General features: G+C 37.7%; 2 protein-coding genes across 2 annotated transcripts; both read left to right on the forward strand.

The window, feature by feature from the left end:
• Positions 1-1595: 1595 nt before the first annotated feature.
• Positions 1596-2979, forward strand: LOC112163834 (L-type lectin-domain containing receptor kinase IX.2). The gene has a single exon (XM_024300087.2). The coding sequence runs from the start codon at positions 1870-1872 to the stop codon at positions 2977-2979; it is 1110 nt and encodes a 369-aa protein (XP_024155855.1). The 5' UTR covers positions 1596-1869.
• Positions 2980-17373: 14394 nt separating this feature from the next.
• On the forward strand, positions 17374-20320 carry LOC112167493 ((-)-germacrene D synthase). Its single transcript, XM_024304516.2, has 7 exons — positions 17374-17533; positions 17747-18014; positions 18279-18654; positions 18755-18976; positions 19196-19334; positions 19471-19719; positions 19970-20320. Exons 1-7 carry the CDS (start codon positions 17411-17413, stop codon positions 20264-20266), a joined length of 1674 nt encoding a protein of 557 aa, XP_024160284.1. The 5' UTR covers positions 17374-17410; the 3' UTR covers positions 20267-20320.
• The last annotated feature ends 4429 nt before the right edge of the window (positions 20321-24749 follow it).

The following is a 24749-nucleotide window of genomic DNA, read 5'->3' on the forward strand; positions in this document are numbered from 1 at the left end:
AATAGTGACTAAGAATTCATCATAAAGAAACTATAGATCCATCAATAAATCATCAAAGTACATAAACAATTATGATAGGGCATCATCTTAACCCTAGAAAAAGGTTTAGCAAAATATAACTAGATAAAACATAGGAAAAACATAAAAAGAATGGAAAGGGAAAAGAAGGGAAGATGGATGAGTCGTCTCCGCTCCTTAGGCGTCTACATTGTGCTTCCAAGACTCTCTCTCTCATGTAAAATTCGTGCCCCCTTATATAGGGAAGATTTCTGCTCAGCTTTGGCTTCATGTTTTCTTGTAAAACTTGGGTTTAGATTCCTTTCTTCATTTGGAATAGGAAAACCTTGAAATATCTCTTGTAAAACTAGGAATAAATTCTTCATTGAATCTTCATCTGAATTAACTTCCTTGAAACATTAGGATTGACGATCTTATGCGCGAAACTTGAGTTCTCCATGAATGGTTGTAAATTCCTTAGCAGATTTCCTATCCGACCTATTTTCACTCAAATAATTATAACTTTCTCCAGAAGTATCGAAATCGAGATCCGTAAAATTGTACAAAAAGTAGACATCCGTAGCTTTCCAATGATATAAGGCTCATTGTCTGATTCGATCTGGGTAACTCCCAGTAATTCGGGGAAGTTGGATGTTCTGCACAGACAGATTCTGGGACCTGGGCGTCTTTCAATCCTAGTTAGCTCATTTTAGCTTCTTTTCTTCTCTCTATGAAACAAACCTACAAAAACACTAAAACATGTAAATGAATCATAAATAAGGAGAACTAAACAAAAATATCAAGATTAAGAGGCATAGAAATATAGGAAAATATGAGCACATCAATGTCCAATAGCACAGATTAATCCCAAGGGATCTCATTAATCAATACAACTGATTTTGGCTGTATTGCTTTTGAGAGAGGCTTGGTAAAGTGCCACTAAATGTTTGGGCATGCGACAAATGCGTAAAAAATGATTACCATAGCCACATCTACAGCCATGTGAGGATTCATAAAGATTAGAAATGTATGTACTATGAAAAATCATAGGAAATTCATATATGAAACAGAGGTTTCGAAGTATTCATAAATATGAACAATGGATCCCATAGGGAAAACATGATAAAAACATTCATGTGATGTCTATAGAACCATAGGTTCTAAGACTACTCGGTCAACGGACTCGAGTCTTGACTATTGGAACAAGGGTTCTCAAAGTCGATTATGAAACATAAAATTCAACAATGATATTACATAAAAGATACATACAAATATATGTAAACGATCGCATAAAAAAAATTGATGTTCATATGTAATAGGAACAAAGATGATAAACATGAAACACATATATCTGTTATGCGATAATATAAGATATCTATGTTATATATGAAGCAATTCGTTGAGAATGAGCGAAAAACTCATAGATCATTAGCTTTAGTCATAGGCAACTATGTTGCACCATAAGACATGCGGATCATCATGGAATTCAAAGAAGAAGAAGAAGAAAAGTAAGAGCAAATGCGTGCTGATAACGTGTTATAAACTAGAGAATAAGCGAGAGATAGAATAGAGAAACAAAACATAGGAGGAGGTAGAAGTGTGTCTTATTCATTCTCATCATGGACCTCTTTATATAGGAGTTTGGTTTACATCATGAGGACATAAAAGATGAGAATTCACGTGGATAGCCACATATTTATAATATTTACAACAAATTTATCATTTTAATTTAGAGATGTTGGGTTAGGGGTTGAGATAGAATTGAGTTAGTGTTTAGCGGAGTTAGTAGGCTGATAAGAGATAGTTAAGCTGAGCAGGCAACAAGTGCCAAGTGTCATCATTTTATAGGGAGACAAAGAAGGGGAAAGAGAAATGGGGACAGAAGATTTGAAGGGGATTAAGGTGGCTGCACTACCTTCTTTATTTGATTTTATTCTTGGAGTTGGTGTATCCATATATTGTTTGGTGGCAAGCAAGCGAAGGAAGAGCAGTGGCGTAATCGGTAATAATGACCTTGACAGACAAGCCTTACCAAAGCAGTTTAGTCCCGAAGAATTGCATGCTGCCACCAATGGCTTCGCACCACATAGAAGACTAGTCCGAGAAGGGTCTGGACAAGTTTATAGAGGACTGCTACAAGGTCTAGGCCGTGAAGTAGCTATCAAGAAAATCTGGACAGGAACTGATCAACACTATGAGGAAACTTTTATGAATGAAGTCAAAATAATAAGCCGCTTAATCCATCGAAATATGGTGCAATTCATTGGATGGTGTCATGATCAAGAGCGCAACGAGTGCTTGGTTGTTTATGAATACATGCCAAATGGCAGCCTTGACCAGCATCTATTTGGCCGTAGAAACAGCCTGCAATGGAATTCAAGGTACAAGGTAGCTTTAGGCTTGGCCAGAGCCCTTCAATACCTACATGAAGATGCAGAGGATTGTGTCTTTCACAGGGACATCAAGTCGGCTGACGTGTTGTTGGACAAGGATTTAAGAACTAAACTTGGTGATTTTGGGATTTCTAAGCGAATGGATTCCCAGTTCCCAACTCAGACAACAGAAGTTGTTGGTTCCCAACTCAGACAACGTACAGAAGTTGTTGGGACTGTGGATTACATAGCCACCGAATATGCTATTGAAGGGAAGGCTAGTAAAGAATCTGACATGTCTAGTTTTAAAGTTGTGGCCTTAGAAATTGCTTGTGGAAGGAAGAGTTACAGTTTCAATGACAACTTGTCACTTTATAAGTGGGTTTGGAAATTGTACCTTGAAGGGCATCTTCTCGATGCAGCTGATGAAAGATTGGAAACGGAATTTGAACAAGAAGAAATGAAATGCTTGTTAATTGTGGGATTATGGTGTACGCATCCCCATAATAAGGAAAGACCAAACGCAGGACAAGTGATGAAAGTACTTGAGCTTGAAGAACCATTGCCCGCACTGCCACTAGACATGCATCTTCAACAGTCCCTGCCTTAACCTCAACTACAATCTGGCTCAACTTCGGTTAGTTGCATTTCATCAGAACCGAACTTTTATAGCTCCCACACCACGGGCTGAAGCAAAGCACAAGGAATACGCCTTATATGTTTTGATGTGGGATAAAGACACTATATTAAGCAATGGTGCTGGTTTAATAGTTGGTAACGTGCAAGTGATTACAGTTTCCTGAATACTGTATTACTGTACATTGTACTGGGACTTTTTCCTTATTTATGTTTACTTTATTATTATTAATCATATCCATTGCATATTCTGTCTGAACAAATGTAAGTGGTTGCTTGATGCTTACCAAGTCACTCATTTCCCCTCCCGGTGAACAGGTGAGCAGAGAACACATAGTCATCGCTCGTCTGTATAATATATTTTTTAGTTTAGTGTTTCAAGACGAAAATCATTTATGGTGCTGTTCACTTGTTTGTACGACTATATTTGGAAAATGAACTTAAACTAACATGTGAAATTGAATTTGGAACAAAAATTGCATCAATTTCAAAATCGGTTCATACCATCTTCACTGTATCATAGCTATACTATTATAAGGTATTAACATTATGAAAAACCAAAAACCACCATCAATTATCCTACACCCCTTGGGTGTGTTAGCAGATTCTAGTTGTACTTAAGGTAAATGGCTTTCTAATATCTCTAGTGACCACACATAAACACTCTAAATTGAAACTCATAAATTTGCTTATTTAAATTAATAGAAAGTATTTACTATTTATTTAGCAAACTCTCGAAAGAATACAACGGCTAATCATTAAAGACTGAACTATAAAAAATAAAATAAAAAAGGGTGAGGCTATTTCCACCTTACCAAATGTTCTGTTCACCCTATAATTAAACTTTTATCATGAAACTTCCAATTTCACCCTCAAATAATTCAGAAAAGAAAAAAAAGATATCACCATTGAAAATGTAAAACTAGAAAAGAAAAAAGAAAAAAATAATAATAAGCACACCATCATGCTACAATCCCATGCCTTCAAGTTTGTTTTACTCTTTTTTTTTTTCCCCTCTTCTCTATCTTCTCCCTTCATCAGCTACTATGACTTAGAATCAAACACGAGCCACATGAAGTAGAACAAAATAATGCTAATCAACAATTCTTTTCACTTGTTGCTATAACTTGAAAATTTCATCTAACTAATTGTTTGGTAGACTAGCGATGAAGAAGCTGAGATGATAATTTTTTTGGTATATATAAAAAACTAAGGTGATAATTGGGATGTCCGTTGGGTAAAGTTTTATTTATTCATAAAATTGTCCCTAAATAAAATTATTTTTTCTGTTAATAATTGTAGTTAAGGACAATTTTGGGATTTTAAAGAAAAAATTTGATTGTAGGGTGAACAAAGTATTTAGTAGGGTGGAAATAGTCGCACATAAAAAATTATTGCTTGAGTTTCATTGATGATTTACGGTTCAAATGCATGATCAAAATTAGGGCTGGCAAATTCTCCTGAATCAAACAGTATCAACCGCATCCGAGCCGAGTCAAGTGAATTGATAGCCCAAGTCTTGGTCAGTACAACCGTACGGACTCCGCATACACGGTACAGTAATGGTTTCAATTTTCATATATACATGGTATACCGTACCATATCGAAGTCATGTATCATACTCATATTTTTTTAATTTTTTATTCTTCAATCTTCTTCTTTTGGACTCTTCTTCTCTCTTCTGAGTCTTCTCTCTTCTTTTTCTTTCTTTTCCCTGTCTCTTCTGTCTCTCTTCTTATCTTCTTCTTTTTAGTTTTTTATTCTTCTCTCTTCTTTTTGGATGACTCTTCTCTCTTCTCTTTCTTCTTTCTTCTTTCTTTTCCCGTCTCTTCTATCTCTCTTCTTCTTCTTCTTCTTTCCCATCCCTTCTGATTCTTATCTTTTTCTTCCTGACAAATAGCAACTTGTAAAGTGCTTCTCTCACCTCGGTCTCTCTCTCGAATCCAAGCTCATCAGCCCTCAAACTTTGTTGTTGTCACTCCCGCTGTAGTCGGACGGGCTCTGGCCATAGGCGACGATGGTAGATAGGAGGAGAAAGGAGAGTGCAGGGGCACTGAGGGGTGGGGTTTCAGATCTTGCAGACCTAGAGGGGTTGGGATTTGGAACTTGGTTGCTGGTTTGGGGTCGGAGGAGATTGAAACGGATCTCGACCTTCGGTTTGGGGGAGTTGTGACGACCAAGCCTCGACGAGCAGCAGAGGTTGGATCATTGTTGTTGGTTTGGGGTTGGCGACTGAAGCGGCAGACAGGGTGGTGTTGAATTGGGTTTGCGGCGGCTAGGGATAGTTTCCTTGTGCTAGTCCGACAGTGGTGGGTCGGCAGAGGAGTCGGCGTGATCTGGGCGGTGGTGGAGGGATGGCAGTGGTGGTGGTGTCCGGTTAGGGTGACTCTGCAAGATCTGGGCTTGCCTTGCCTAGCAGGCTCAATTCTTGGGCTCTGGCTAGATCGTGGCCTAATTATAAACTCGGTTGGAGGCCCAACCAACAGATACCAACCGAGTCTCTCGGTATACCGAGTTGTTGGCATACCGACTTCTGTGGCTAGTAATGGGAGAAGATTTTATGTACCAAACTAGTCCGGTACGGTAGGTGGTTTTGGGCCTGCAGCTCTGGTACCGAACCGAACCCACCCCTAATGAAAGTAGAGGTGGAAAAAGTGAGTATCGGCCCAGGGCCAGATCTGTCGAAGACAAACTAGGGCACCAAACTGATTTGGGCACCCAGGCTGGTTTGGTTTTCCAGCTTTCAGTGGGCCCCCAATACTATTTCGACCCCCATCCAAGAGAGGGCATCCCCTCATCCTCGAGGATCACCGCTATTGCTATCAAGACAGCCAGTCGAAGCCCTTTTCCCGTCTCCAGGTCACCGATAACTGGCCTTAACGCAGCTGCCTCGCTTGTTGCACCACCCTCAGTTTGGAGCTCGAACCATTAGATCCGCCAAGCTTCGGGTTGTAGACTCGCTCATCTGCCATGGTCGATCCTTTAACGGTACCCCACCAGCAGACTAGATCACTATACCGTCGGCCACGAAAATGGATTCAGTGCCACCTGCACTTGAAGCCTCATTGGCTCGTCCTTCCAATCGGTCCACACAATTCTGGCCAGGCCTCCATGTCTATACCACAGGGAGACAACGTTGTTATCGACAGGAGGCTTGAGTTGCCCCCTCCTCGATCTAATTCGCAAACTCGGACTCCAAGTCTGCCTATCACCAATGTCGATCAGATCCTCTCGGTGATCATCTGCAGTAGTTGGAGTAGAACTGCAGAGCGTGGTAACCAATCTCCTCTTTGGGAGCAGAGACCAGAGGGGGTCGCCAGAATGGAAAACCATAACCAAGGCGACTAGGTCTTAGAGAGAGCCAGAGACTCATCTATTCTTTTTTTTCTTTTTTTTTGGCAACAACTTGGAACCACCAATTTTTAGATTTATTTAAGATTTTCCATCCTAGCTTTGCTACAGTTACATTATTGAAAAAGCATATTTAATCCCTACACCCGCTATATATTTAGGCTAAAAAGCATATTTCCAGGGGGCCAATGAAAGTGATTTGGCAACTGCTTTCTAAAAGAAATTTCGAGCTTCTTAATCCATGATTTAAGTGATTTTAGGAGAACTATTTTTTATTTTTTATTTTTTTGGCATTAGATTTTAGGAATACATTTGAAGCAAGACATAGACATGATTGGATAACAAAACTATAACCAAAACAATTCCATCACAAGTAATGTTAAAGGTGAAATTAATAATTAGCACCACATAAATCATGATTCCCTTCTCGGAAAACAAAACGTTTGTCACTCTCATAAGATTCTAAAACAATTAAAATGCAACAACAACTTTGCAAAGCAATGTAAATCTCGATCCATCACAGCACTCACAATTTAAACAAGGTAAAAGTAGTATCCGTACATACAAATTAGTTCAGGAGATCATCTAATTCACACAATCCAGAATCATAGTTATCCCTGCATAGAATTTAGTTCAGGAGATTACATTAAAATCAAACAATTTAGTAAATATTAATCTCTGCATATAGGTTAGTTCAGAAGATTACAAAAAAATCAAAAAATCAAAAAATCAATTATTAGCAATAATCTAAAAATCGATACTCTTTCATCTACAGACAATACCAAACACTACATCAACAATCTCAACCATCAATAACTCAACAATAACGGACATCTTTTACATAGCAATCACCACACAGGTTATCACCATTTTGGTACTGCCAACCATGCTACCACATCTTTAATCACTCAATTAAGATGGATCCTCGTCGAGCGTATGGATCTTGGTTGAGTGCTAGGTCGATATGTCATCATGTACACAATTATAATTAGTAAACAACGATTCAAAACTAAATACGATTCTAAACAAATCTCGAAAACTTCTCGCACTAATAATTCATTGAATATCTGAAATCACATCGAAATCAACCCAAACGTCAATGGTTTTGCCAACTTAATTATTCTAACATCCCAAAGAAAAAAGAAGACGATCAAACAGTCAGATCTCCTCAAATCACAACTCGAAAATCCGAAACTTTAGAAATTCTAATTGATACCAAACCTTCTTCGATTTCCATCAAAATCATACCCACAAGTTCAACACGCTAGCCACATCACAACTAGCCAAATTAGGAGGCCGGAATCGACCCCACACGCTGCTGAGTCAACCTCTGGATCAGGTATTACCACATATATCAAAATCTTCCTCTTACCTGCCCCAACAACTTCTTCAACTACTACATTCATCAATTTTCAGTGTATCATTCATAAATTACCTAGAAATTCCAAAGAAAAAAATCTTGAACTTCAAATCCTCGATTCATCCTCCTCGTTGTGAATTGGTACAAGCCCTCTGGAGAGTATGATGTATGTTAGAAGAGCTTCAGTGCCCAATTTGTCTCGTTTCCTGTGGTCGCCAAAGGAGAAATTTCCAGCCGGGTTGGGCTCAAGGACCCGAATTGTTGGTATTTTAAAATATTTTAAAATCTTTAATTTAATTTAATTTGATTTTCAATTTTCAATTTGTAACTTATGCTTTTAATCCTATAATTATTTGGGGGTTATAATTTGGATTTAATTTTCTGATTTTTATGGTGTGTTTTATGATGGAGGTTACATGAGATAATTGGCCAGCCTAGAAAAGGCAACAACGTTTCCCAAGTTGTTAACAACAAAAGGGTTATCTCTACTCCTCATTTGCATACTACCACTTCCATTACTACCTTTGTTTTCTCACTTTGGTTTTACCATATATATTATCTATTAGCCTATCTATTTTTATCTTAACTTTTCTTTCTTTATTTTACCAAATTTATTTTCTATTTTAATCAATTTTACAAAGGTAAAAACCAAAATTTTTACAACAAGAATTGCATTTATCTCTTCGATTTGCCGCCATCGTCGCTCGATGGAGGAAGATGAGGTCGGAAAGTGGACCGGCGTGAGGCGGCACTTCAGATGGGACTGGTTCGGGTTTGAATTCAGGTCGTGGGTCGGCTGGAGAGAAAATCTTAGTTTGACTTCGGGAAATTTCCGAAAATGGCAAGTTACCTTGGTGAAAGTTGCTATTTATAGTAAATTCTTAGGACTTTTCTTTTCTGACCATAACTTCGTCATCCGAACTCCGATTTGAGCATGTCATGTGTCCACGAACTCGCTTTGACGTCCTCTTCAACTTTAGTGAAGAAAATTTTCTTAAACAAGAAAAGAAATCAAAAGTCAACTTTTTTGTGCCCCTAAAAGTCTCTAAATGAAGTTAAAAGTGAAAGCAATTGACGTTTACCTTCCGAATGACCAGTAAACGAGCAAATCAAGGTACAAGACATAACAACTATGATTTGAGATTGTGTAGTTTTAAGTAATCTCTTGAACTAAGTTTTTATGCAGAGATTACTGGTTTTACTTAATTTAAATATATTGTGAGGGTAGCTGTGGTTGAAATCGTTGTGAGTTATAAAATGATTTGTTATGTCATAATGATGACAAATACTTCATGTTGAGAGGAAAAGAGTGTGATTTAGTGGCTTTTTTGTTGAGACTAAAAATGTTTTGAAAGGTCACTGAGGTGACAATTACTTTTGTTGAGAAAAATGAAAGACGATTTATAGACAATTATGTTTTATAATGCTTTTAAACGTTACTCGAGTTGACTTGTTTAGTTGAAGTTTTCAGAAATTGGATGCTTAGTTGAGAGTTAGAGCATGTGGGTTTTAGTTATTAGTTAACTTACGTGAGTATGATATTGTGGGATAGGAACTTGATGTTCTTTGTCGTGAAAATTGCATATTGATTTTGTTAGGTTGAGATGACTTACGCATGTGTTTCTTTTTGTTTGTTTTGAGTTTACTCGTACGAGCTTGCAAAAGCTTACCAGGCTTGTTGTTTCAACCCAGTGCACTATTCAATAGTGTTGAGGTTTATCCTGTAAATTAGGGTGAACGTGATGGAGCTGTGATCCGTTACAGTTAAAGTCGTAAGTTTAAGAATTTATTTGTTGTGCGAGCTTGTTACTCTTTTGCTGTGTAGTGAGTGTGGTGGGGTTGTTTACTTATTAAATTTTTATTTCACTTTAATTTGCAAAGTTGGTGTAATGTAATATGTGACTCTAAAGAACGAGTCTGTATTGACATTGTGGGTTCAACACATCATCTTATACTTGTTTTAAAATGAATTTTTTTCAGGAATTTAGTGTTGATGTCTGAACCATCACGCCCGGAGTATTTGTTTATTAATTATTATTGAAAATTAGGGCGTGACACTTGGTCTCTTGGATCTACAAAACCATTGATCACCACCTCAGCAATCTTCTCATGCACTCACTGATCTCTCTAATTCCAGGCTGTTGCATTGCACCTGCAAGAGGAGGGTTCGAATCTCCCAAACCTGATAAACTATGAGGTTTAGTTTGCATTCTCAGTGTCCAGTCCGGTTTGGCAAACCCTGGATCTGTGAAAGTTGAATCCATCGACGAATTGAGTATCATGAACCGGTTGTCAGTTACTGATTTTCTCAGTTTGGGATGGCCCGATTTTGGCTGGTTCAGCCTACTTGGGCTGATATTGCCAACCCTAGTTTGTATTAGTTGCATACCTATCTTAGAGGTTTGTTCGACTATTCCATACCTATTCTACCCATGTTAACTTGTAGGAGTTGGTTAAAACACCTGACTTTTAGGTCAGATCAAGAAGTATTTGCTTTTAGATACCTCATTGATATGAGCTTTATTGCTTTTTGATACCTCATTGAGGCAGGTTATTTTTTTTTTTTAAATATTCTTTTTTTATTTTAGAGAAATCTAGGATAATGGTATTGCTATTAGTTTCGATCACTGGTTACTTATTTCAAAGGTTTGACATATAGCGATTATCATAGTTATGAGGTAGGTGCAACTTCCCATTACTTATTTTTTCTTCAACCAACTTCCCATTAAGAAACGCATTCTTCACATCAAACTTGTGCAAGGGCCAATCATTGTTTGCTGCAAGTGAGATTAGAATCCGAACAATATTGATCTTTGCTATAGGTGTATGTAAAAGTCTTCTCATAATCAATCTCATAGCCTTGTGTATATCCCTTGGCAACCAACCCTCCCCCCCTGTATCTATCAATAGTTCCATTGGCATTAAGCTTCACTGTATACACCTAACGGCATCCTACAGTCTTCTTTCCAACCGGCATAGGTACTAGCTCCCATGTTGCATTCTTCTAAAGAGATTCCAATTCTTCATTCATTGCCTTTGCACATTTTAGATCCGTCAATGCATCCTGCACGTTACTAGGAACAGATACAGTAGATAATTGATCAATAACAAGTGCATGTGACCCAGAAATCCTATGGTTAGCCATAAAGTTAGCCATAGGGTATTTAGCTTTGGCTTTGGTATCTGGTTCATATTGTTTCTTAGGAATTTCCTTGGTAACCCTTTTTGATTTCCAAGTTTCGACACTTTCTAACCTAGAAAACTCATTAAAGTTTAGGGGTACATTAGGTGGATCATTCTGACGGGATCTTCAATTGGTGATGTAGAAGGAGGAATATCTTGTGTGTGAGCTCCAGATATGCCTTGATTTTGATCCAAACTATCCAAAAAAATCATCTCAGGAAACGATCAATTGCTAGGGACCAAACGATCGATCGTCTAGCTACTGGAAATTTCTGCCAGTTGAAGCGATCAATCGTTTAGGAGCTTCAATCTCGCGAAAATATTGATCTTCAGGTTCAAACGATCGATCTTTTTTGGCTGTTTCAGAATTTCTGCCTTCAAATCATTCCTCCCAATTTTTCAAGTCTTCAAAGACATCAAAATCAACAATAGAACGAGGATTCCCTTCACAACCTCTCTCCCCCTTAAGGTAAGACTGAGAAGCTCCCTCTAAGTAATATGGTTCAGATTCATGGAATGAGACATCAAGAGATATATGAACTGTGTTGGTGATTGAATCAAAACATCTGTAAAATTTCCAAAACTCTACATAACCCACAGAAATACTCTTCTTTCCACGAGGATCAAGTTTGCTTCGTTGTGGCTTTGGTATATGGGCAGAAGCTGTGCACCCAAACACTCGGGGCTTTGATATTTCTCAGTATTTGATCCAGTTTGGCACACTGTGGATCTGGGAAAGCTGAAGCCTTCACCTAATTGAGTATCACGAACCGGTTGTCGGTTATCGATTTTCTCAGTTTGGGCCTGCCTGATTTTGGCTAGTTCGGCCTATTCGGCTGATATTGCCAACCCTAATTTGTATTAGTTGCATACCTAACTTAGAGGTTTGTTCGACTTTTTCTTACCTATTCTACCTATGTTAACTTGTAGGAGTTGGCAAAACACCTAACTTTTCGGTCAGAAATAAAAAGAAATGTATGTAGTAGCTAGGTATCACATTAAGGTTTTGAAAATTTAATGCCTACTAGTTTTTTTATTTATTTTTTATTTATTTTTTCATTTATTTATTTATTTTTTTTTAATAATTTTGTGATTTCCATTGTTTACCTTTTTTTAAACGTATGACATTTAGCGATGTTCATGGTATGTGCTTTGTTAAATGCCTTGTCAAAACGTATATAGTTTTAGGCACCTCATTACTATGTGATTTATTGATTACCTATTCTAGAGGTAATGTCACAGGTATAAGGTATGTTTAATGATATGAGTTTATTTTGATGTCTGGTCAAGAAGTATTTGCTTTTAGATACCTCATTGATATGAGCTAACTTTATTGCTTTTCGATACCTCACTAAGGCTATTTTTTTTTAACTTCTTTTATTTTAGAGATATCTAGGATAATGGTGTTGCTATTAGTTTGGATCATTAATTACTTATTTCAAAGGTCTGACATATAGCGATTATCATAGTCATAAGGTAGGTGCAACTTCCCATTACCTATTTTTTTCTTCATCCAACTTCTTGTTAAGAAACGCATTCTTCATATTCTTCATATCAAACTTGTGCAAGGGCCGATCTTTGTTTTCTGCAAGTGAGATTAGAATCCGGACAGTATTGATCTTTGCCACAGGTGCAAAAGTCTCCTCATAATCAATCCCATAGCCTTGTGTATATCCCTTCGCATCCAACCTCGCCTTGTACCTATCAATAGTTCCATCGGCATTAAGCTTCACTGTATACACCTAACGGCATCCTACAGTCTTCTTTCCAACCGGCATAGGTACTAACTCCCATGCTTCATTCTTTAGAAGAGCTTCCAAGTCTTCATGTTGCATTTTAGATACAGTAGATAATTGATCAATAACAAGTGCATGTGACCCAGAAATCCTATGGTTAGACATAAAGTTAGCCATAGGGTATTTAGCTTTGGCTCTGGTATCTGGTTTATATTGTTTCTTAGGAATTTCCTTGGTAACTCTTTGTGATTTCCAAGGTTCAACACTTTCTAACCCAGAAGACTCATTAAAGTTTAGGGTACATGAGATGGATCATTCTGAGTGGGGTCTTCAATCGGTGATGTAGATGGAGGAATACCTTGTGTGTGAGCTTCATATACGTCTTGATTTTGATCAAAACTATCAAAAAAAGTCATCTAAGGAAACGATCGATCGTCTAGCTACTGAAAATTTCTGCCTGTTAAAGCGATCGATTGCTAGGGCTGAATGATCGATTGTTTTTTTTCCACTAGGAGCTTCTATATCTCTCAGAATGATCGATCTTCAAGTTCAAACGATCGATCGTTTTTGGCTATTTTAGATTTTTTTCCTTCAAATCGTTCCTCCAAATTTTTCAAGTCTTCAAAGACATCAAAATCAACAATAGAACGAGGATTCCCTTCACAACCTCTCTCCCCCTTAAGGGAAGACTGAGAAGCTCCCTCTAAGTAATATGGCTTAGATTCACGGAATGAGACATAAGAGATATATGTACTGTGTTGGTGATTGGGTCATAACATCTTTAACCCTTCCGAAACTCTACATAACCCACAAAAATATTCTTCTTTGCACAAGGATGAAGTTTTCTCCGTTGTGGCTTTAGTATATGGGCATAAGCTGTGCACCCACACTCGGGGTTTGATATTTCTCAGTATCCAATCCAGTTTGGTAAACCGTGGATCTGGGAAAGCTGAAGCCTTCGCTGAATTGAGTATCATGAACCGCTTGTCGGTTACCGATTTTCTCAGTTTGGGCCGGCCTGATTTTGGCTGGTTCAGCCTACTCCGCTAATATTGCCAACCCTAGTTTGTATCAGTTGCATACCTAACTTAGAGGTTTGTTCGACAATTCCATACCTATTCTACCCACGTTACCTTATAGGAGTTGGGCAAAACAGCTGACTTTCAGGTCAAAAATAAAAAGAAATGCATGTAGTACATATCACTTTAAGGTATTAAAAATTTAATGCCTACTGTTTTTTATTTTTTATTTTGTGAGTTTCATTGTTTACCTTTTTTTAAACGTATGACATTTAGCGATGTTCATTCTATGTGCTTTGTTAAATGCCTTGTCAAAATGTATAAAGTTTTAGTCACCTCATTACTATGTGATTTATTGGTTACCTATTCTAGAGGTAATGTTATTTAATGTCATGGGTATAAGGTATGTTTAATGATATGAGTTTATTCCGATGTCTGGTTAAGAAGTATTTGCTTTTAGATACCTCATTGATATGAGCTTTATTGCTTTTTGATACCTCATTAAGGCTGGTTTTTTATTATTATTATTATTTTTTTTAATTTTTTTTTTAATTTTTTGTTTAGAGAAATCTATGGTAATGGTATTGCTATTAGTTTCGATCATTGGTTACTTATTTTGCAGGTTTGACACATAGTGATTATCATTTTTTTTTTGAATAAAATAAAACTTATATTGATTCTCAACGATGGTTACAATCGTTTATAGGGGCATCCCGAACATTCACAGGAGCATAAATTGACCTACTAAGGTTATATTGAAAATCTAAGGCAGAACAAACCATATTTCGTTGGAATGGTTGTTCGATTACAAAGTTGAAGCTCACTTTCTGGAAATAAGAAAACAAAGCAACTACAAAGTGATGTAGATTATCCTCGTCCATTAAAAACCGGCTATGCTGCTCGCCAATGCTCGCAATTGAGGTGCTTACAGTATAGTAGCCCAAGTAAGACTCCTTGAAGTCATTGAGAATTTTCTCCATCGATCTGCAAGGAAAGAAAAATAAACTAAAAACTAATGAAAAACTTGGCTTATCTGCGACATCAATCGAGCGCATGATAACAACAGTCTCCTTATTTAAAATACTAGACATTAGCTAAGGCCTCCAGAAATCTAGGAAGCCCATACCCTCATCCATTCCACCCGGGTCCCAAACCCAATAGCTTGAGAAAAAAGAATGGGCCCATGACTGCACCCAAGAGTCCACACCCATGACTGTGGGCCTCTCAACCACTATGGGCACCCAAAGCCCAGCACTACGTTGCGTCGTTTGCCCGCCGGTGCCACCATCATGTACCAAAACCGGGAGCCAACCCCGACTTGTTGCGTCGCCTCTCCACCTCACCGCCATCCTTCGCAGCCAAGTCCGGGCAGTGACTGCACCACCCCGCACTACCACAGCCAACATCACACCGCCAACCTCCCATGTCAAGGAAAACCAGAACATCCCGGTCAGCACCATCAATGTCAGATCTGCAAAGAAGCATCGAAACCACCACATAGTGCCCGGATCCCAAATCCGTATCGGAATCCATGAGCAGCTTCGCCGGCCTAAGCAGCGATCACCCATCGCTTGGTCCCGGAGAACAGAAGCAGATCCATCTGATCGGATTTGGGATTGACGGTTGAGGGCAGTGGGCTGCACCTTGTCGAGGTCACGATGGACTCCACTGGAAACAAGCGCTTGAGCACTCTGTGTTGAGAAAGCCTCAAGGGCTTCCATGGCTGTGAAGCGCCGTTGCCAGCGCTAGGTATGCGAGAAAGGGTCGCACACATTTTTTAATATACACATAGTGATTATCATAGTTTTGAGGTAGGTTGTTTTATGATACTTGTGGTTGACATTGTTGCGATGGCTTGTAGTAGATATTCATTCCATTATAACACATATGTTGACCAATGAAGCAAGTTTGTAGATACATGTATAGAATATAATATTACATACCTTACTAATATAATAACTCACCAATTAAGGAAAAGAAATATGAAATTATACTTGGAAAGAAGACTAAATAAAAGCAAACCTTAGTAAATCAAACAGAATGGTCACTTACATATCTTGGAAAAAATTTTGAAAAAGAAAAACAATTAAGAATAGATTTTTTTATAATAAATTGGAAAAACAAGAATTCTTTTAAACAATTTTATTTTATTTTATTGTATTTTAAAAAAATTAATTCAAATTTCAATGAGTAGCAATAGTTAAAGAATTGCAAACCTTAGTAAATCAAATAAAGGTCACTTTTAAAAAAAAAACAAACAAACTGACAAGTCTATATTAAATAAAACTATTACAACGATAGATGTAGAAGCTACATCGAATTTAGAGATATCAAAAATAGTACGAAAAGAAACAAAAAAGGATGCAATTAAGCATTTAATGAAGCAAAGGACAGAACCTGAGATATGTAAAATGGTACCGACAATATGGTGCACCATACCTCCATGCAGAGAACTGCGTCGAGTAGCGGGTAACCCTTCCGGCACCGACCTTGTTTAAGAGACTAAAAAGAGGTACCAAGGATATGGTGCACCAAACCACCACACACCGAAATGCGTCGAGTAGCGGGTAACCTACCGTCACTGACTTTGCCCAAGTAACAAAAAAAAACCAAATGAAAAAAAAAAACAAAAAAAAAACCCAAAAGGACACTAGGCCCAAATCCAGAACCGATCCGGACCCCAAGCCCAATTTAAAAACCAAATCTAGACCCGAATCAGACCTGAACCCCAAATCTGGATCTGAGCATCCACCAAGTCGCCACATGAATTCCCAGATCCCTCGTCGTCCGAGCCACAACCCTACCACATGGTTGTCCTCCACCAGTCCGGCGAGAATGCTCCCCAGACGCCCCACCGCTTCCTTCCTCCAATTTTTGCTGCCCACTGTAGTCACCCTCTATGTCAAACAGGACGTGAGATCGTTGATTGTAGCTTGTGGCTGCTTAGCGTGCCATCAGATTGAACAGGAAACCCGTCCAACCTGTTGCCACTCCACACCACCGCGTCCACTATATCACTCCTTTCCTCCACCGGACTTGAATGGTTTTTCCACCACCTGAGCATCCCTTGGCACTGAACGTCATAGAGATGAACCCGACGCAAAGAAGGAAATCGGATCAATCAAAAACCTGATCCGCCGCTGTGCTTGAACCCTTCCTCGCCTTATGGTAATGGAGGGATGGTTTAGAGCAGATTGCGATAGCATCCGCTCTCTACCCTAGCAGACGCTAGGTTTTTCTTTTCAGATTGACAAAAAAAAAAAAAAAACTAAATAATAGTCACTTATATACCTTAGCAAAGTTTTTTTTTAAGGGAAGAGAAATTAAGGATAGAATTTTACAATAAATTGGAAAAACAAGAATTCTTTTAATTGATTTTATTTCTTAAAAAAAAAGAAGAAGACAAAGTTAGTTCAAATTTCAATAAGTAGCTATAGTTAAAGATGCTAAAATTAAGGATTAGCTATCATTTCATATTATGGGTAAACCTTAGTAAGTAGGGTGACAATTTATAGCCGCGCCCAAAATTAGTTATACATCAACACTCTACAAAGAAGGTTTTCCTACGTAGGTTAGGCATATATCAGTAGACGGATAAAAAAATTTCCCAATACCTCTTTGGAAATTAGGTTTATATCTAATTATCTAGCTATTTCAAAATAGGTGTTAAAAGTTGCGTGTGTGGCTATTCCATTATAAATAGCAAAGAAGCACTTACAACACTCTTCAACTCACGAAAGGCATTCGTACAAGAAAATGTCTCTCCAAGTTTTAGCATCTCAAGCTCAAAGGCCAGATACTATTGCTCATGTTAAGCGAAAATCAACTAATTACACCCCAAGCATTTGGGGTGATCATTTTCTCTCTTATGCTACCAAGGTAGGATATATAGACACTCGTAGACACGCAAATTGTTCTTCAAGTTAGTTATTCCCAGTTATATATACTTCTATTGATTTTAATTATAAACCTTCAGTTGAGCATCATTTTACTGTTTTGTATCATTGCAGTACCATGTAAGCTATATATATGTACAATCCCTTATTTCTGAAAATCATGCAGTATTTCATTTCTTCAAATTTGCCTGTGTAGGAAGTGGACATTAAACTTGAGAAACACGTTCGAGAACTGAAAGAAGAGGTGAAGAGGATGTTAATGGATCCTGTTAAAAAGCCTTCACAAAAATTGGACTTGGTTGATGACATTCAGCGCTTAGGCGTGTCCTATCATTTTGAAAATGAGATTGATGAAATTTTGAAACAAATTCACCACAGCTACTCTTATGGTAGTGTTGATGACCTTTACACTACTGCTCTCCGTTTTCGATTGCTTAGACAACAAGGTTATAACGTTTCATGCGGTAAGTTGTCTATTTGTGTGTCAATTCCATGCCAATAGCTCGCTTTAGAGAGTGCTAAATTAGGAAGAGTATATGTTACTGGATATGTATAAATTCAACTTTGTCATGATTTTGTAAACTCTTATTTCAATTTCTATGCGCATGCATGTCAATATATAGACAACAAGCTGACATGAAAATTGTCCATCACTTTCTTTGTCTGTATATAGTATTACAGATATATGATATATTGAGGCTCGTCTAATGGATTGCCTAGTGATGCAGATATATTCAACAAGTTCAAGGAAGAAAATGATCAGAAATTTAAGGCATCTCTTCTAAGTGATGTATCAGGACTGTTAAGCTTGTATGAAGCCACCCATCTTAGGATACACGGAGAAGACATACTCGAAGAGGCCCTAGCATTCACCACCACTCATCTTGAGTCGGTCAAACATAGTTTAAGCCCTTCACTTTCAAAACAAGTAGCCCATTCCTTAAATCAGCCACTGCGGAAGGGCATCCCTAGGGTGGAAGCAAGATATTATTTGTCAATCTACCAAGAATGCGATTCCCATAACAAAACTCTCCTGACTTTTGCAAAGTTGGATTTCAACCTGCTGCAGAAACTCCATCAGAAGGAACTATGTGAAATTACTAGGTTAATTAACCATCAAACTACATGTGTGTGTGTGTATTTACTAAATCAAAGAAATGCTATTTGGTTCTACCAATTAAATTATTTTATAATTTAATTGTAGGTGGTGGAAGGACTTGGACGTGAGAAACAAGCTGCCGTTTACAAGAGACAGAATTACCGAAATATACTTTATCTGGAGTTTGTCAGCGTACTTCGAACCTCAATATTCCTTTGCCAGGAGGACATCATGCAAAGTCACTGCCATACTATCTATTGTCGATGACATTTATGATAACTGTGGCACACTCGAAGAACTAGAGCTCTTTACTGAAGCTATTCAGAGGTTAATTTATTATTTAAAATTAATTGTCACTATACATATTTAACTATATATATAGTGAATTAACCTTAGGTCAGAATGACTATATATATAGTTAAATATATGGTTGATAATAAGGATCCAACATAAACACTACAAATCAACCGTGTGTAGATTTAAGAGCTTTTTTTGGTATGTTAAAATATGCAGGGCTAACTTCTCAATGGTTTACTGTTCAATTAGGTGGGATATCCGTGCCACAGATCCACTACCAGATTATATGAAAGTCTGTTATAAGGCAATGTTAGAAGTCTATACTGAAATTGAGGAAGAGCTTGCAAAGGAGGGAAAGTTGTACCGAATCCACTACGCCAGAGAAGCTGTAAACCCCATTCGCCCAGTACTTTTTAAGTCTATATCCATTTTTGAGTTTTGAGTCTATAAACACAATTTTTGTACATAAAATATGACTTTCGTTAGCGACTAACAAATGTTAATCGTTTGTCTCTTATATATAGATGAAAAAGCAAGTTAAAAGTTACTTCCTTGAAGCTAAATGGTTGCACCACCAACACATACCAACAATGGATGAATATATGGTCCTATCTTTAGAGACCACAGCCTACCTTATGCTAATAACAATATCTTTTGTTGGAATGGGAGATATTGCTACACAAGACTCTTTCAATTGGTTGGCCACATATCCCAAGGCTGTAAAAGGGGCTGCAGTAGTTTGCCGACTCATGGATGACATAGCGGACCACAAGGTACATACCTATCGCTATATATAGCAAGTCTTGATCGATTTATATTGTCCACTAATTCCATGATAGATCACTCGAGACTTTATAGTACGTATAATAGTTGTTAATTGATACATTGTACGTGTAGCAGGGTTTTGGTTTTGTATATGAGTCAATTCCTCTCGTGCATGCATTTTTTGTTTTGTTTTGAATACATCAATTTTTAGACTTTCCATTTGAACCTAAATGATCATGTACGTCTCTACATTTGTAGTTTGAGCAAAATAGAGGATATGTTACCTCAGCTGTAGAGTGCTACATGAAAGAATATGGTGCCACGGAAGAAGAAGCAATAACCGGATTGCGTAGACAAGTGAGTGACGCATGGAAGGACATAAACGAATCGTTCCTCCTTCCTAATGTTGTCCCAAGGCCACTACTAATCCGAATTCTTAACCTTGCATGCGCCATGGATGTTGCATACAAGAATGAAGATGGTTACACTACTCATCATGAGAGTGTGATCAAGGATTTTGTAGTTTCTACACTTGTTCAATCTGTGCCTGTATAAGCTTCAAATTATGTTTCTTACATATCGATCTTATGGCCTCTCCGGATTAATCTTTTTTTTTCTTTTTTTTTTTGAATAACCGGATTAATCTTATGAAAACTTGATTATATCGATCGAGCTCCTGCCTCTTTAATTTCCTTTGCTTCTTCTCCTCATTAATATCAATATATATATAGTCACCATCATTGAACGAGTGAATGGTATCTCTCTTTCTTAACCTACTTGACCACTGATTTATGGCACAAGTACTATATCAATTATTGTATGTGGCACAAGATTGATCAAACTTTCTGTTGAAAATCATTTCGAGAAAAAAAAGTTCAAAATAGTCATTAACAATGTTTTTGACATCAACATTCGAAAACTGACATAAAGAAAAAGGGTAGGACCAAATGCAACTTTAGAAGTTTACAGAGTTACAATTCCAATAATCCATCTAATATCTTTTAGAATTTATCCACAGTACAATATTCATTTCCAAGCCGTAAGGATGAGATTCTCATTTGTCATGAATAAATTAGTCCACAGTAGATATTGAATTTTTTTTTTCAACCACTTTTTTTTTTTTTTGAATCGATCAATCCATAAAAGATTGTCATTTCTCAAGCCAGATTGACCATTGAATAGACAGATAAGAGGTTATGGGGGTACCACAGTGGTACATAGGGTTAGACCACTCATTAGACAACCAGTTCTAACATATTAAAGAAGCAAGTCTATAAAAAAGAGGCTTGAGTTTAGAGAAAACGTACCATAGAGAGAGACAGCGCTGTGATCAATAGGAGGCTTGAGTCGCTCGCTCCTCGGTCTGATTCGCAAACCTAGACTCCAAATCTGCCTATCACTGATCTCAATCAGATCCTCCCAGTGATCATCTATAGTAGCTGGAGTAGAACTGCAGAGCGTGGAGAACCAATCTCCACTTAGGGCAGAGACCAGAGGGGGTCGCCGGAATGGAAAACCATAGCCAAGGCGGCTAGGTCTTAGAGAGAGCTAGAGACTCATCTATTCTTAATGGTTTTTTTTTTTTTTTTCAACAGCTTGGAACCACCAATTTTTAGTTTTATTTAAGATTTTCCATCCTAGCTTTGCTACAGTTACATAATTGAAAAAGCAAGTCTAATTCCTACACCCGCCATATATTTAGGCTAAAAAGTATATTTCCAACGGGCCAATGGAAGTGATTTGGCATCTGCTCTCTAAAAGAAATTTCGAGCTTCTTAGTCCATGATTTAAGTGATTTTAGGAGAACTATTTTGTTTTTTTTCTTGGCATTAGATTTTAGGACTACATTTGAAGCAAGACACTGACATGATTGGATAACAAAACTCTAACCAGCACAATTCCACCTCAAGTAACGTTGAAGGTGAAATCAATAATCAACACCACATAAACTACGACTCCCTTCTCGGAAAACAAAACATTTGTCACCCTCGTAAGATATTAAAACATTTTAAAATGCAACAACAATTTTGTGAAGTGATGTGCTCATATTATCCTATATTTTTATGCCTATTAATCTTGGTTTTTATGTTTAGTTCTCCTTATTTATGATTCATTCACATCTTTTAGTGCTTTTTGTAGGTTTGTTTCATAGAAACAAGAAAATAAGCTAAAATGTGCTAAGTTGAATTGAAAGGCAATTTGTAATCCCAGGTCCCAGAATCTGACTGTGTAAAACATCCAATTTCTCCGAATTACTGGGAAAGTACCAAATCGAATCAGATAATGAGCCTTATATCATTGGAAAGCTACGAATGTCTACTTTCTAACTTTCTGTATAATTTTTCGGATGTCGATTTCGATACTTCTGGGGTCAGTTATGATTATTTGAGTGAAGATAGGTCGGACATGAAATCTGCTCGGGAATTTACAACTATTCATGGACAACTCAGGACAAAAGAATACTTTAATTCAGGGTTAATTCGATGATTTTATTCTTTCCACAGTGGGGGATATATACAAGTACGAAGGAGTAGTCTAACTCTAATAGGAAATAATCTTTCCATAATTACAGGATATCCTAATTAAATAAGAATCCTAATTACTTACAGATTTACAACGATTCTAGGACACTCCCCCTAAATTTGTGCATAGATGTCTATCATGCAAACTTGTCAACCGAGTTGTCAAATACCTTCTTGGACACTCCTTTATAAGAACATCAGCTAATTACTCCTCTGAGTTTACAAATGGAAAGCGAATAACCTTTCTTTCAAGATTTGCTTTAATAAAATGACGGTCAACCTCCACATGCGTGTTCTATCATGTTGAACTAAATTATGTGCATTCTCATTGGCAGCTATATTATCACAACGCAAACCCATAGGCCTTTTAAGCCTGTAACCCAGGTCTTTGAGGACATTACGGATCCACAACATTTCATAGACTCTATGTGTCATACCTCGAAATTCTGCTTCTGCACTTGATCTAGCAATGACTTTTTACTTTTTGCTAAGCCAAGTGACAAGGTTCCCTCCAATAAAAGTGAAGTACCCAGATGTAGAACGTCTGCCAGTTTTATCACCAGCCCAATCTGCATCTGTGTACCCAACAACTTCCAATTCATATTTTTTTTCTCAAACAGAAACCCTTTACCTGGCGCCATCTTTAAGTACCTCAAAATATGAAAGACTACATCCATACGCTCTTCACTAGGACAATGCGTAAACTGGCTAACAACACTCATAGAATAACCAATATCAGGTCTAGTATGTGAAAGATAAATCAATCTTCCTACAATGCTTTGATACCTTCCTTTATCAGTTGGAAGTTGATCAGGATAGATAGTAAGTATGTGATTCATCTCAATAGGTGTCTCGATTGGTCTGCAGTCCAGCATCCCCGTTTTGGTAAGCAAATCAAGGACATACTTCCACTGTAAAAGTAAAATCCCCTTCTTAGACCTAGCAACTTCAATACCCGAAGAATACTTCAGTTGTCCCAAATCCTTCTTTTCAAACTCATTTGATAGATACCTTTACAATTCATTCATCTCTTTTGGATCATCCCCTGTAACAATCATGTATTAACATACATAATAAGATCAGTAATCGTACCATTCTTGCGTTTGACAAACAAGGTATGGTCAGAATTTCTCTGTTTGTATCCAAAGGCTCTAATGGCCTTTGAAAATATTCCAAACCAAGCTCCGGGAGACTGTTTCAGGCCATACAAAGAGTTCTTTAATTTACACACCTTGGCAACGTCACTTGGATAATTCTTAACACCTGGGGGCACATCCATGTACACTTCTTCATCCAACTTCCCATTAGGAAACACATTCTTCACATCAAACTTGTGTCAGTGTGTTGTAGGTGAGATTAGAATCCGGACAATATTAGTCTTTGCCACAGGTGCAAAAGTCTCCTCATAATCAATCCCATAGCCTTGTGTATATCTCTTGACAACTAACCTTGCCTTGTATCTATCAATAGTTCCATCGACATTATGCTTCACAGTAAACACCCAACGGCATTCTACAGTCTTCTTTCAAACAGACATAGGTACTAGCTTCTATCTTGCATTCTTCTAAAGAGCTTCCAATTCTTCATGCATCGCCTTTGTCCATTTTGGATCCCTTAATGCATCCTGCACGTTACTAGGAAAAGTTGTCTCAGGAAACGATCGATCGCTAGGGACCAAATGATCGATCGTCTGGCTACTGGAAATTTCTGCATGTTGAAGCGATCGATCGCTGGGTTCAAGCAATCGATTGTTTGCTTCTGCCTCAGAAAGCGATCTATCGCTAGTGCTGAATAATCGATCGTTTTATCCACTAGGAGCTTCAATCTCTCAAAAAGATCGATTGTCAGGTTCAAAAGATCGATCATTTTTGGCTGTTTCAGAATTTCTACCTTCAAATCGTTCCTCCAAATTTTCCAAGTCTTCAAAGACATCAAAATCAACAATAGAACTAGGATTCCCTTCACAACCTCTCTCCTCCTGAAGGGAAGACTGAGAAGCTCCCCCTGAGTAATATGGCTCAAATTCACGGAATGAGACATCAAGAGATATATGTACTGTGTTGGTGATTGCGTCATGACATCTATAGCCCTTCTGAAACTCTGTATAACCCATAAAAATACACTTCTTTGCACGAGGATCAAGTTTGCTCTGTTGTGGCTTTGGTATATGGGCATAAGCTGTGCACCCAAACACTCGGGGCTTTGATATTTCTCAGTAACCGGTCCGGTTTGGATAAACGTGGATCTGGAAAAGTTGAAGCCTTTGCCGAATTGAGTATCACGAACTGGTTGTCGGTTATCGATTTTCTCAGTTTGGATCGGCCTAATTTTGGCTAGTTTGGCCTACTCGGCTGATATTGCCAACCTTAATTTGTATTAGTTGCATACCTAACTTAGAGGTTTGTTCGACTTTTCCATACCTATTCTACCCACGTTAACTTGTAGGAGTTGGTAAAACACCTGACTTTTAGGTCAGAAATAAAAAGAAATGTATGTAGTAGGTATCACTTTAAGGT

The sequence above is a fragment of the Rosa chinensis genome, chromosome 5, assembly GCF_002994745.2.
Source record: "Rosa chinensis cultivar Old Blush chromosome 5, RchiOBHm-V2, whole genome shotgun sequence".
NCBI lineage: Eukaryota > Viridiplantae > Streptophyta > Magnoliopsida > Rosales > Rosaceae > Rosa > Rosa chinensis.

Bases quoted from the DNA above. Each gene is read 5' to 3' on its own strand.
- LOC112163834 (XM_024300087.2), top strand. From the start codon at position 1,870: ATGGGGACAGAAGATTTGAAGGGGATTAAGGTGGCTGCACTACCTTCT.
- LOC112167493 (XM_024304516.2), top strand. From the start codon at position 17,411: ATGTCTCTCCAAGTTTTAGCATCTCAAGCTCAAAGGCCAGATACTATT. The intron at 19,335-19,470 runs GTAAACCCCATT...TCTTATATATAG, and splicing joins TCCACTACGCCAGAGAAGCT to ATGAAAAAGCAAGTTAAAAG. The intron at 19,720-19,969 runs GTACATACCTAT...CTACATTTGTAG, and splicing joins ATGACATAGCGGACCACAAG to TTTGAGCAAAATAGAGGATA.